Raw genomic sequence first — 14,101 nt, 5'->3', positions numbered from 1 at the left:
ATGAAAAGCCCTTCGGATAGGAGTAGATGGAGAAAGACACAGTGTGCCAAGATGAGATGATGTTTTTTTTTCTTGTGTGACATACTGTACCTTTCAGAAATAGAGACGTGCAAGCAGTATAATGATATATTTTTAATATAAATACAAGACACAAAAGATTATAATTGATAATTAAAATAATTTAATAATAAAACAGTCTAGGTACATTTATTAATAAAATTATAATTGAAAATAAAAATTGTTCATTATTTATTTAATTTAAAAATAATGTATATTCATAACTCTAAACAGCTCAGGATGTTAACAGATCTTTACCATATAAAAACAATAAATACATAAATAAATAAAATATATAATGTTTATTATGTATATTGTCTTTCTGGATTATCACAACTGTGTAAAAGGTCACATTACCTCAGACAGAAAGGAAAAAATAACCTTTGAACTATATGGATTAGGTGTTGTCCCATAACAAATGTCTGAAGTCTTTACTTGAAAGCACATTGAAGCAACTTTGAGGAATGTTTTTTTTTCAGGGATAAGAAAGGTCAGGAAATCTTTATTTGCAAAAACTGTACTTTCTTTTGGCAGTGTATGTAAAAAATAAAGATAAAAAGGTTGAGGTTGCCTTTTTAATGCACCTAAGTCCAGTCTTTTTTTTACTGGAGTCAATTATTTGAATGCAACAGATTTTTACAATGTTTGGTTGAAATATAAGCTACACTATTTCTCCAGGGTGTCCCACATTTTTTTTTTTAATCTTACAAACCTACAAACAGCCAATCAAACGCAGCCCTGAGGATGATGACCTGATTGTTGCGTTGGAGTTCGAACTTTGTCCTTGGTGAGCAGAGGGACACAGACAGAGTCAGGACAACCTATGTTTTGGTTTTGTCCCATTTAGACTGCGTTACCCCTGGACAGCAATGGAGCACTATTCAGACCAGGTAAGTCCTTATGTTTTGAAGTTTTATTAGTTTCACATGCTAGCAAAGAGAAAATAGTATTAAACGTAGTCTACGTTATCTAACCTCCATGTGCAATAGCTCACACAGAGCAAAGTTCAAAAAAAAGTTATCTGTTCCAACATTTGTTTGCTTTTAACTGTCTTTGGTGCTTTCATCCATTTTCTATTTTCCATTTCCATTGAATCCCACTGACAACAGATGAATTAAACAGCAATTATATTCATTGTGTCATAGGGCGGTGAGGGGCTAGAACTCCTCGATTTGCTCTTTGATAAAAATGATGGTATCCTACGGCATGAGAATACAGGACAACAAAACCATCAGCTTTGGCCAGTTCAAGATCCCCATGTAAGTCGAAGTCGACAAAGTCCAGCTTCCTTTGAGTTTCTCCGAGCCATTTTGTCCATCTGGACACCATTTACTTCCTTTTGTATGGACAAAAATAGTTCTTCTTTTGTGTTCTGCCGAAGAAATTATTTAATATCACACCTTCACCATTACTGTATTTTCCATTGCCAGATGATGATGCCTGCCCAGGGAAACGAGGACTTCTTCAACGCACTTTTAGATGGGTGCGACTCTGTTTCGGGGTCTCCAGTTTGGTCGCCCTCTCCTAGCGACAGCGGAATTAGCGAAGACCCTCATTCGGATCACATCGACAGTCCGCCACCAACCGTGAGCCCCCTCGTGGAGCCTTGCGTCGTCACATCTCAGACGCAACACAATCTCGACACAAACTTCCCATTTGAATTCAGTGAGTATCAAGTATTCATGAAGCGAACCTAGATTTACACAGTAAACGCAGATGATTAGCCTCCCATTTATTAATTCACAGCATTGTGCGTTGCGTTGGTTTGGTAAACGTTCTGAAGATAAGCCCCTATTCCTGAGCTTTGTGAATCTTTCCATAAGCATACAAAGAAGGATAAATAATATTATCTGTTGCCACAGATGGCTGGGAGACTGGCTTCTTCCCAGACAAATCTGGAGGGATACAGCAGGGATCTGAAACTCCACAGGCACGACCGACCACTGGATTCCCCCTAACTGTCAAGGACCTGCTGCTATCTGGCACACCAGAGCCTGTGAGTTTGCACTCAGGCGTGACGCTAGGTAAAATACACAAGGCAGAATAGGGAAAAGGTGAACTTTAGAGAAGATAAAAGCTGAACTCAATAGGTATCTGACCATCCAGGCAAATAGAAACATTGATTGGATTTGTTACTTTCATGTCCGATTGATATTGCAGACCACAAAGGTGTCCCAGCAGTCCTACCAGGAGCTGGTTCTCACAGAGGATGAGAAACGACTCCTTGCCAAGGAAGGATTGACTCTGCCAAATCAGTTCCCGCTCACCAAGGTAGCTCCAGTTGGAAATGACGCCATAATAGTAGATCACAGTTGTTTGTCTTTGTAGCTCAATGTTTCTGCTTCCCTCCCGTGATCAAGTACGAGGAAAGGATTCTGAAGAAAATCCGCCGGAAGATCCGCAACAAGCAGTCGGCCCAAGAGAGCAGGAAGAAAAAGAAAGAATACATAGATGGCCTGGAGAGCAGGTATTGACTGTTGTGCTCGAAAACAAATGAAGCAAAAGTGAATGCTGCGTGCATTGAATGACAGAGTAAAAATACATAATCTGAGTTGATGGAATTTGCAGCTACTGAACATTATTCCAGCTGGAGGTTTACAGTTGTGTCTGACAGTTGGCTTGAGAGCTGATTTGATTACAACCTGTTCCCTTTGACATGGTTATTTCGTTTCCGTAGGATGGCGGCATGCAGTGCACACAACCAGGAGCTGCAGAGGAAAGTCTTCCAGCTGGAGAAATGCAACATGTGAGAGAATCATTTATTTGGTAATATCTTCTTCACAACTCCACACAGGCCCCTGAAATTGAACTTTTCCCCCCACTCTCTCCATCTCTAGCTCCCTGATGGAACAACTGCGTCGGCTCCAAGCGATGATCATGAACGGATCCAACAAACCGGCCCAGACTGGGACCTGCATTCTGGTGAGGGTTAAAAAAAAGCAATATTAGCACATGAAAGATACAGGCATACAGTAATCATGCCTTGGGCTTTTAAAAACACGAACTAGACACATACATAACAGATGGTATTTTCTCTGGCACAAAAAAAGGTTTTATTACATATTATTAATTTATGTCGAGATAATAACATAACCACACTTTTTTATTATTATTACAAAAAGATCAAATGAAGTCTCTCCCACATTGTTTTCTTGTTCATCTCGTTTCATTATGATATATGTATATATACACACTCACCTAAAGGATTATTAGGAACACCATACTACCTTCAGAATTGCCTTAATTCTACGTGGCATTGATTCAACAAGGTGCTGAAAGCATTCTTTAGAAATGTTGGCCCATATTGATAGGATAGCATCTTGTAGTTGATGGAGATTTGTGGGATGTACATCCAGGGCACGAAGCTCCCGTTCCACCACATCCCAAAGATGCTCTATTGGGTTGAGATCTGGTGACTGTGGGGGCCATTTTAGTACAGTGAACTCATTGTCATGTTCAAGAAACCAATTTGAAATGATTCGAGCTTTGTGACATGGTGCATTATCCTGCTGGAAGTAGCCATCAGAGGATGGGTACATGGTGGACATAAAGGGATGGACATGCAGAAACAATGCTCAGGTAGGCCGTGGCATTTAACGATACCCAATTGGCACTGAATGTCATAGGAATGGTTGTGCGTTAAAATCTCAGTAACTGAGACCTGTCTGGCAACAAAAAACCAACAACAGAAGATGTTATATTAAAGGAGTAGTTCACTTTAAAAAAAAAAACTATTGCTGATAATTTACTCACCACCATGTCAACCAAGATATCCATGTCTTTCTTTCTTCAGTCGAAAAAAATAATTGAGGTTTCTGATGAAAACATTCCAGGATTTTCATGATGCACTTCATTGGAAACCAAACCGTTTAAGGTCCAAATGAGAGATACACCGCTCTACAGTAATTTGAAAGTGATTGCAGTACCAGTTTTGGCCACAGTCTCAATTTATACGTTTTACACAACAGTTTTCTGAAGGATCATGTGAAATTGAAGACTGAAGTGATGGCTGCTTCAGCCTTTGGAATAGTAACACTAGTTTAAAAAGTGCCATTTCTGGTTGACTTCAATTTTGTAAATGTAAAAAACTGATGTAAAGAACTAATCTTTAGTTCCTTTCTGCACAAGACATTGACAAGCAAACGCTCTTAAATCAATCATCAGTGCTCCCCAACATGAAGGAAGCCAGTAATCACAGAAAGAGGATCTCCAATCTAAAGCTATTTGATAACATACCTCAAATGGATGTTACATCAAAGTTGTACTTCACTAATGGCTGTCCTATGTTTGAGCTTTCCATCTGCCTCTGTTCCTCAGGTGCTGCTTCTGTCGTTCACCTTGATTCTGCTGCCCAGTTTGAAGCCCTTCTCTGATACCAAGGTCAGTCAGCATGGAGACTTCAGCCAATTGAGAGGTGAGTTTTCAGGCTGAAATATCTCCTCCATCTGGTCCTTGAGGGGAAAACCCCATTCCAACCTTATATCCTGCAACTGCTACAACTGCTGTTATGCTTGAAGAACAAGGGGTTCTTGAATCCGTGTAATGTATAATTTGTTTGATAAGCCATTAGGCTTTGGCTGAAGCCAATGACAGTTATTGGAAGGACTGAGGGAGGTGACGAAGACTAGAAGAATGGCAAATCGCTTTGTCATGTTTCCCACACATTGAAATAACGGTGTGGAAGAAAAGTTGTAATTTGTCCTCATCAGACCTGCCGTCAGTGTTTCTGAAGGGAATCAATTCTACTTTTGCAGGCTAAGCGTAGGTCATGGTTTAAAGTTTGGCGCACTTGATCACCGTTTTGTTTGATTAGCGTCCTGCTCTTCAAAGCTCTTTTGAAGTGGGTGGCTGAAGTTCAGGAAAAAAGAACAGGGTAAAATGTGTCAATGCGTGACTCACTCGACTGTTTATTTCATCCACAGACTTAAAGGATTAGTTCACCTCAAAATGAAAATTTCCTGATAATTTATTCACACCAAATGCCGTCTTCTCAACAATCGGTCATTAAAACGAAACAAAACAAAACAAAAAAAACACCACTTTTTAACAACAAATGACCTATGGCTAAGCCACGCCCCCTCCATTCATGTCATCATTTGGGGACACACGTGATGGCAGCTGTCACAGTAGGAGACATTTCACAGGAGGCAATTGGTGATTTTTGGAGACTGAAAGATTATATATTATCTCGAAGTCATCTAAAGGGCCTTAACTATGATTGGAGAGTTATATTAATAATTTTATTGTTGAGAAGGTTGATGAAAAGCTTTAGCTCCAGGAAAAAATGTAGGTAACAGTGTAAATGTAATAAACCGCATATCGTTGCCATCACCGTTTGGTGTTACGGTATTTACATGAATCATTCAGCACAACATTGTTAACAATTGTTGTCTCGGTTATTTACAGATACGTTAATGAAGCTAGTGACGTGATGTGCAACGCAGCTAGAAGCTAACATTAACATTTTCTAATGTGACAAATACGTTGTTGACTTAACTTAGAACAGATGTAGACATCCTTGTTTAATTTATCCACGTTTAGTTGGTGTTGTGGTCTACCGCATAAATTAATCGAAATTAACTTAATCCAGAGCAGACACTTATCTCGGTTGAGATGTGGCTTGGGAAAGGGTAAAAAATACACACCGTTGCCCAGCCTCTCGCTAACCTAGTGTCGGAGTTGCATGTACCCCATGCACACCATTTGACCATTTTAAACTTAAAATGACAAGAAAAAACGAATGAAAACTGACTAACTGCAATGCGTTTCAATGGACGTGGAAGCAGAGAATGTCCGAGTGTATTACGGGTTAGCTGCGCACTGTGATTGGCTCATTACGTTTGAGGGTGTGGCTTAGCCATAGGTCAATAGAGCATCACAGTCCCGCCCACAGCCGGTGCCGGAAGTAAAAATTCAATACAATTTCTCCATTGACATTTGAGCTATAAGCCATAAAAACGTAACCATACATGGTAGACTTAAAAGCAAATGCGTTTGCTTCAGTAATTCGAGGAAAAGGGGTTTCCCTGTACATTCACTATATAAAATTCACTGGAGGAAAAAGTTCACGTGCCCGTCGTCAGATTTGGAAGTCGCTCAAAAGGCTCTTTCGCGGTGGCTTTCAGACGACTTCAGTGAGGCGCGGTGGTTTATTGCTCGGAAATGAAAACATGTACACAGTCTTGTACCCTCGACTTTTTTTGTATTTTCTCTTCGTTTTTTCACTCGAAATGATGTGTTGTATGCTTATGAGTTCAGCCGTAGCTGATAATCCTCAGACGTGCACTAATAGTCTCTAGATATGGATTTTACAAAATGTCAATGGGAGAAATAAATGGGAAATTTACTTCCGGCACCAGCTCGGGCTGGGGGCGGGACTGTGATGCTCTATTGTTCGTCTTGTGCTGGTCGGCAATGCGCTAGGGATTACATCATCACGTTGAAAACGTCACAATTTCTTTTGTTTGTTTTGAATAATAATAAATTAAAATAAAGATATCAGACGATTTTGAAGTTGGAGAAAATGGGAGAAAATGAGATGGAATTTTTCGCCCTTCCCTGCCTTTTTGAACCGAAGTACACGGACAAATAACTAAATAACTGACAAATAGATGACATGACAAGTTACGTTTCCAAGGTGATGACGTAATCCATGGCGCGTCAAAGACCAGCACAAGACAAACAATTGTGGTTAAAAAGTATATACATTTTTTTTTTTTAGAAAATGAATGATCGTTTCGCTAGATAAGGCCGTATTCCTCAGCTGGGATTGTGCAGAGCCGTTGTAAGCAACACATTCTCACCCCAAGGCGTCACCTTTGACCATGCTTCAATATTTGACGTTTTAGGCGCCCTTTAGCGTCACTAACATGACGCGATCCTACGGCGTCATCTAACTGACGCTAAAGGGCGCCTAAAGCGTCAGATATTGAAGCATGGTCAATTGCTTCCCAAGGCGTCAGTTAGGTGACGCCTTGGGAGTGAGAATGGGCTGTTGTAAGCACTTCATAGCCCCTTGAAACTGCATTGATTTGGACTTGTTAGTTGCAATTGAAGTCCATTGTGTAGAGAAAAATCCAGAAATGTTTTCCTCAAAAAACTGAATTACCTTTCCACTGAAGAAAGAAAGACATGAACATATGACATTTGGGTGAGTAAATACCTGGAATTTTTACTTTTGAGGTGAACTAATCCTTTAAAATAACTGGGATTGACCAGTTACAGGAAGTAAAGTTTGAATCTGAGGGACTGACTACAGTATGTATTTGATAAAAAGTGTATAGTTTCAGGCACTTTCATGTCCTAAAGGTTTAGAAATATGAATTCCATTGAATTCATTCCATGGCGTTTTCTATCAATTTTTGTATAAGGCATAATTTCCCCAACCCCAAACAATTTTACATCCAATAAGGTAAATACACACGTTTTTTTTATTATGCATAATTTCCAAATAGCTAATGCAAAAAGTATGTGAAAACACAATTTTCCCGTTTATTTACCATTCATGAAATACTAGCTATGAAATTAGCTTTGGCCAGGCAAATGATTCTGCAATTTGATTTGAGTGATTTGAGATGTGGTGGAAATGACACTGCGGTGGGAATTTTCTGGATAAGGAAAACAAATAGGCTACAGAAATCTCTCAGTATCGGCTATTGGAGATCATTAGAATAATCACATAAACTAGTCAGGGTGTACATTTATTGTATAAACGTCCACAGGGCCAAAAGTGCCCACAGTTGAAGAAACTCATAAGAAAATATCAAATTAAGTTGCGTTTGTTTTAAAGAATGATTGCACATTTTGGCAAAAAGAAGTCTATATCTTTCTTACATTATTTTCTTGAACCCCTTGCAGTTCAGTCACGGTCCCTGCGCAACCTCCAGTCTTCCCGCGTGCTGCACTCTCTCGAGCATCCGTACTCAGTGACAGAGGACTCCAAAATTCTGCCGCGCTTTTCTGAGGATAAAAGTATTGAGGAGATTGCGTCGCTGCTGGGAAGACTTCACAGGAGACCCGAGTTCACCAATTACGACTCTGAATTCCACAACCACAGTTTTGACCAGCACGAAGAGCATCACCATGGAGACCCCATCACTGGGCATGTAGCGACACTGACCTTGAATCCGCGACGTGGCTCACGGCGGAGTCCTCATGCGGATGATATGTGAAGGGCAGAAGGGGATTTACCTGGGGATTTGTCAAAAGTCCTTTAACAGCGCTTTTGAAGACAGGAGCCAGCCAACAGATGAGGCTGGAAGCTATTTCCCCCTTCTTTCTATACTGAAGTAATCTTTAAGAGATACAGAAGCTTATTTATATGATCAAAAGTCAAATTTTTATCTGCTCATTTGGAATGAAGGAAGGGCTTATTTTTCTCGTTTTTAAGCTTGACATTTAAGAAGTGCATCTTGTTTTTTATTTTATTTTGTTTTTTATATGTAGACTAGTGGGGTCCAAACGAAAAGGCTAGGCCTATTTTTTTTAACTAGCCTTAGGGATCTTTTGCGATTAATGTTAACGTTAACGTTACATTACATCTTGAGAGAGTCCGCGGTATGATATGTGAGAGACATGAAAGTACTAGTGCCGGTTTTCTTCACGGGAATGGGCGGAATGATATACAGCGTTGATATCAGGCAACTAGATGACAAAATCGACCAAACATAGTCAAGTAGCTATTCCGAGTATTCCGGTTTAAAAATATACAAATGGTGTAATAACAAATTGATTGAGTGAAATAAAAAAGGATGAATTTCAAAATGTCAAACTTCAATGAAAATTTTAAGAAAATCTTACTTTTTTTTTTTTTTTACAAACGAATTAACATATTTATTTTACTTTAAAATATATATTATTTACAAATTAAAGGTAATGAAGTCACTACAAATTTGAAACATATCTGAGGCGAATACAAAATTAAATTCATTAATTTTACATCAACAAGTTTGTCTACGGAGTGCCTTTGTTTTTCATCAATTTGAAGACAGTTTTGCTTTATTTGTAATCTGATGACTGAAGTAAAACATTTTTATGGATTAAAAACTAGTTAGTTTGCATAAATTGCTGTGCTTTTTCAATAAAATCACGTTGTGTTGAATTGTCTTTCAGTTTCTTTCAATGTCTTTTTCCATCGTTTGCATTGTTATTCCCAATAAATGTTCTAAAATACGTTTTATGAAATGGACAACTCTCTGTCTTCAGCTCTGGGTTGATGTCAACACATAAATGCCTTTCAGCACAATTTGGATGTCACGAGAGACAGAATGAGGCCAGTGCAGATGAGAAGAATAGGTGAACAAACCACCGCACTAAAAACAAAAATGATCATCCTTGACAAATCGGTTTTTTAGGCATCCCTAAGAGAGATGTACAAATGAATAAATATTAAAGCAGTAGTTTGTGTAGAATCTACACTGTAGATCATACAAATAAATCAGTACATAAATTTGCCATGTTATGAACTGAATAACCAGTGCCCAGGAATGAGAAAACAGTGTGGGAGGTATTTCAAGTCACTTTCAGATAAGATAACTTGGGGGAAAAATACAAAAGATAGCTAGACCATCATGCATAATCTTTTTATTGTGGTCAATATTATCTTGGCTCAAATGTAATTGACTAAAGGGTTCAGCAGGTTTTGATAAACACCAAACTATTGTTCTAGAAGATTTCAATCATGAAGAGAGATAAACTTGCATCTTTCATCCACAGGACTGTGTCGTGCCTCTTTGCTTTCACATCTCCCTTAAGCCCACGGCCTTCAGTTTGTCTCCAGTAAGTTGTCTCTAATACACTTTAAAAAAAAACTGTCAAAGAACTGCATTTTAATTGATTAAATGCACAAATACATTTCTCTTCGCTCCTCAAACCAAAACTGTGCAATTCTTGGCTCAGTAATCTTCGTTAACCCAACAAAGACGAAAGACTCCAATCTGAAATCAATAACTTATCACACACTTTCATTACGGGAATTTCTGGCTTAATAATTATTTTCAACTCTTGGTTGTAATTAAAAATGTGAAAAAGCTTATGTGTTACCAGATAGACAGACAGATAGATAAATACATGTATTCTAATAAATAAATGTATGATAGATAAAATATCACACACACATACTATATAGTTGCATTTAGAGAAGCCAAATTTCTATATGACGCAAAACGTATAGGCACATATATTAAAAGTAATCCAGGCTATTAGCTAGCCTATGTATTCGTTCGAAACATTAAGTCAATGAGCTATATTCGTATGACTTAAACACTTTACCGTGCAAATTCCTATGATGAAACATAACATGTGAAAACTAGGTTTCTTTGCTTAATGTATGTATCTGACATAAAGCGACGCGTGCCTCGGCAGCGCGCGGAGGCGCGTCATTGTCATCGGAGTATAAAAGAAAGTGCGCGCGCTGCAGAGCGCACAGAGGTGCGCGCGCGAGAGAGAGAGGCACTGATGAGACCGCGCTCTCGCTGTCGGTGAACTAATTATACTTAACGGGAACAAAGTGCAGTGTCACAATGAACTTGAGATAAATTAGATGAATGGACTCTTTTCGCCGTTTGTATCATTTCACCATGACAAGAGACTGAGTGGGAGTCTGCAATGGAGAGGATTAACACTACACAAACTCTGGATCTGGGAGAATGTGAGCACACACTGGAACCAAGCGTGGCTCTGGACAACTGCACAGACTCTGTCAGCGGGAACCTGTCTTTACGCTGCTGGCTGCAACTGTTGACAAAGGAGTCTAGTTCAACACTACAAGGTGATGGGTCTAGTTTGGCCGTGCGTGTGATGATCGCCCTCATTTATTCGGTGGTGTGTGCTCTAGGACTTGTAGGCAACTCTCTGGCGCTCTACCTGCTACACTCACGCTACCATCAGAAGCAGTCTTCCATCAACTGCTTTGTGATGGGTTTGGCTCTGACCGACCTACAGTTCGTCCTAACCCTACCGTTTTGGGCTGTAGACACGGCGTTGGACTTCCGCTGGCCCTTCGGCAAAGTTATGTGCAAAATCGTCAGCTCCGTCACCACCATGAACATGTACGCCAGCGTATTTTTCCTGACCGCCATGAGCGTGGCGAGATACTACTCCATCGCGTCCTCGATGAAGATGCATAGTCGCAGAGCGGCGGCGGCTGCGGCCAAATGGATCAGCTTGGGCATTTGGGTCGTATCCCTGATAGCGACGCTACCGCATTCCATTTATTCCACCGTAGCCCAAGTTGCAACGGATGAGGAGCTATGCTTGGTGCGCTTCCCCGAAACGGGAAGCTGGGACCCGCAGTTGTTGCTAGGACTGTACCAGTTACAAAAGGTCCTGCTTGGTTTTCTGATCCCACTAGTGGTGATTACCGTGTGCTATCTCCTACTTCTAAGAATCGTGCTAAGCCGCAGAGTTAGCGGCGTTGCTGGCTCCGAAAGTGAGCAGGGCCGGCACAAGCGGCGCTCAAAGGTCACCAAGTCTGTTGTGATCGTCGTCCTGTCGTTCTTCTTGTGTTGGCTGCCCAATCAGGCCCTGACTCTTTGGGGCGTCCTCATTAAGTTTGACCTGGTGCCCTTCAGCAAGGCCTTCTACAACGCCCAGGCATATGCTTTCCCGCTGACTGTGTGCCTGGCCCACACGAACAGCTGCCTCAACCCAGTGATCTATTGTCTAATCCGCCAAGAATTCCGCGCCGGACTCAAAGAGCTTCTGCTGAGGGCCACGCCGTCCTTCCGGAGCCTTACTCGGATGCTTCCACGCAAGGCAAAGGTGTCCGAGGCGCCTCCGGTACTGGTTCTCGTGCAGATGGATGTTTGATCCTTCACGTTCAACTTTGTTTTTGATTGACAGGATGAAGCAGGCGTGAGAAACGTCCTTTGGGAGCTGCCCCAGATTCCCTTCCTCTCGTTCAGAAACTCTTGCGCATTTCTCCCCCAACTTCCTCCATACCTTTTGACGCAGAACTGTTTTCACATGCATCTCTGGTCATCATAGCCACGGGTGAATTCTGGACACATTCACCTGTTTGCTTCGCTGCATATTTGCAGCAATGCTTGCTTTAGGATTTCCCCCCTGAGACATCCATCAAAGGAGCGCTAAATTTTTCAGCCTTTGGAAAAAAGAAGAAAAAACTGTTGAGATGTGGAGGGGTTCAGCCCTTCTTTCATTTTTTGAGATATAAAAAAATAATATGTGAGGAGGATCAGTGGTTAATCCATCAATCATTCAATACATCGTCAATTATACATTTACTTGCAGTTGTGTAGATATAATGAAGTTTCACCTTTTGATTAGTGTTTAAATCCTGTACAAAACTAATAAACTATCTATCTAACAAAATCATAATTTTGTGAATGACCAGTCAAACTGTGCAAATAATACTTTTGACAATTTCTTTTTCATTTCAATTTTCCATATAACTGGTCTAAATTAGTATAAAACTATATTTTATTCTAAATACACCATATTTGAGACATAAAGGGATAGTTCACATAAAGATTTATTCACCCTCATATCATTTCAAATTTTCACTTCCAGAAAACACCAAAGGAATTGAATGTCTGAGCAGCTCTCTTCTTCATAAGAAGAACGGAGAACAGGTTTTAAAAAAGGATAAAGAAGTATCTCTGATTCAAGCACTAATTTCAAAGTGTTCTGAAATCATTTGAAAGCTTTTTGTGAGCTTAATAGCCACCCTAATAGCCATAATCCCCATTGACTTCCGTTGTATGGAAAACAGCAGCTTGGACGTTCAGTTATTGACTTTTCCATTTGTGTTCTACTTACAAAAAAAAAAGTCATCCAAGTTTTGAAAGACGTGAGGTGGAGGAAATAATTTAAAGTCACACTTTAGATTAGGGCCCAATTTTCACTTTTAAAGATACAATATGCAGGATTTTTCGCCACCAGGGGTCGCTAACCACTTACAATAACAAAGGTGTATATTAATGAAGTCTGCATTAAGCGGAATTATGGATCTTGTCGTCAAGCTGATGGATCTTTTATGGATGAGTGAATATATTGATGTTTTTAACATGACTGAACATGAATGCTAGACGTATACTAGCGCCACACGCAACAGATATAAAAGAATAAGGACATTTCAGTCAACCGAACTACATGCAAGTGCAGAATTAATACTAACACAGGTCAGTTTATTAGATGAATGAAACTTGAGGTAACTTGCTCTAACAGTTACACTATCACACTAAATGGGATTTAAGTGTGTTGTATAGTTAAGTTAGGTTGTTTGTTGGCTGTATGAGCTAAGCTAGATTAACATTAGAGATTAACATACAGATCATATTCTAACTTTTCATCATGTTCAACTACATAATATTGATTAGTTTTATGTACAATTGCTCACCTGTCTAATAAAGCAGCTTACATGCAACTCTTGCGTCTCTGTCAAGTCGAAGTTAGTCGCGGACGTGGAGCTTTCGACATCTCGAAAGATGTTGATCTTGGTTCTAGTCCTCTTTTTGTCTCAAAGTCTGCTTGCCATGGTCCAAAATGTTTCTAGGCGTAACCGGCATAACCCAGTTGGCAACGTCAGTCGCCATGGTTACTATTGCAGTACGGGGTCAAACCTGGCGGAAACCGGGGGTAACGTGGATATGACGCCATTGACTGGCGACTCCTCACCCCTGCTCACACGTCCCGTTTCCTTGGTTAAATGTCACAATTTTCTCACGATTTACAAATAGTTGGAAACATTTGGGATATTGGAAGTAATCAACTAAACAAAATACATAACATTGGCCTATTGGATATTTTACTGCAAAATCCTGCATATTGTACCTTTAACTAACTATTACTTGACTTTTGCCTCAATAAACTACCAATTACCACTTTATAGTTAGTAAGGTATTTGTTAAGTTTAGGTATGGGGTAGGATTATGGGATGTAGAATATGGTCATGCAGAAGATGGCATTAATGTGTGCTTTATTAGTGCTAAAAAACAGCTAATATCCTAGAAATATGCATGCTAATAAGCAAATTGGACCCTGAACTAGTGTTGCCAACAACTGCAGACGGAACTTGCTGACAGCT

At 39.9% G+C, this 14,101-nt stretch overlaps 2 protein-coding genes across 2 annotated transcripts; both read left to right on the top strand.

The window, feature by feature from the left end:
- Positions 1-809: 809 nt before the first annotated feature.
- Positions 810-9,230, top strand: creb3l3a (cAMP responsive element binding protein 3 like 3a). Its single transcript, XM_039694894.2, has 10 exons — positions 810-947; positions 1,203-1,316; positions 1,488-1,722; positions 1,920-2,053; positions 2,218-2,328; positions 2,418-2,524; positions 2,735-2,803; positions 2,895-2,979; positions 4,375-4,471; positions 7,915-9,230. The coding sequence occupies exons 1-10, from the start codon at positions 927-929 to the stop codon at positions 8,226-8,228; spliced, it is 1,287 nt and encodes a 428-aa protein (XP_039550828.2). The 5' UTR covers positions 810-926; the 3' UTR covers positions 8,229-9,230.
- A 1,083-nt stretch (positions 9,231-10,313) lies between these two features.
- rxfp3.2b (relaxin family peptide receptor 3.2b) lies at positions 10,314-12,730 on the top strand. Its single transcript, XM_039694895.2, has one exon. It carries the CDS (start codon positions 10,663-10,665, stop codon positions 11,863-11,865), a length of 1,203 nt encoding a protein of 400 aa, XP_039550829.1. The 5' UTR covers positions 10,314-10,662; the 3' UTR covers positions 11,866-12,730.
- The last annotated feature ends 1,371 nt before the right edge of the window (positions 12,731-14,101 follow it).

The sequence above is a fragment of the Pimephales promelas genome, chromosome 2 (genome assembly GCF_988280905.1).
Source record: "Pimephales promelas chromosome 2, fPimPro1.hap1.1, whole genome shotgun sequence".
Taxonomy (NCBI): domain Eukaryota; kingdom Metazoa; phylum Chordata; class Actinopteri; order Cypriniformes; family Leuciscidae; genus Pimephales; species Pimephales promelas.
This window is presented reverse-complemented; position numbering and strand designations above follow the sequence as displayed.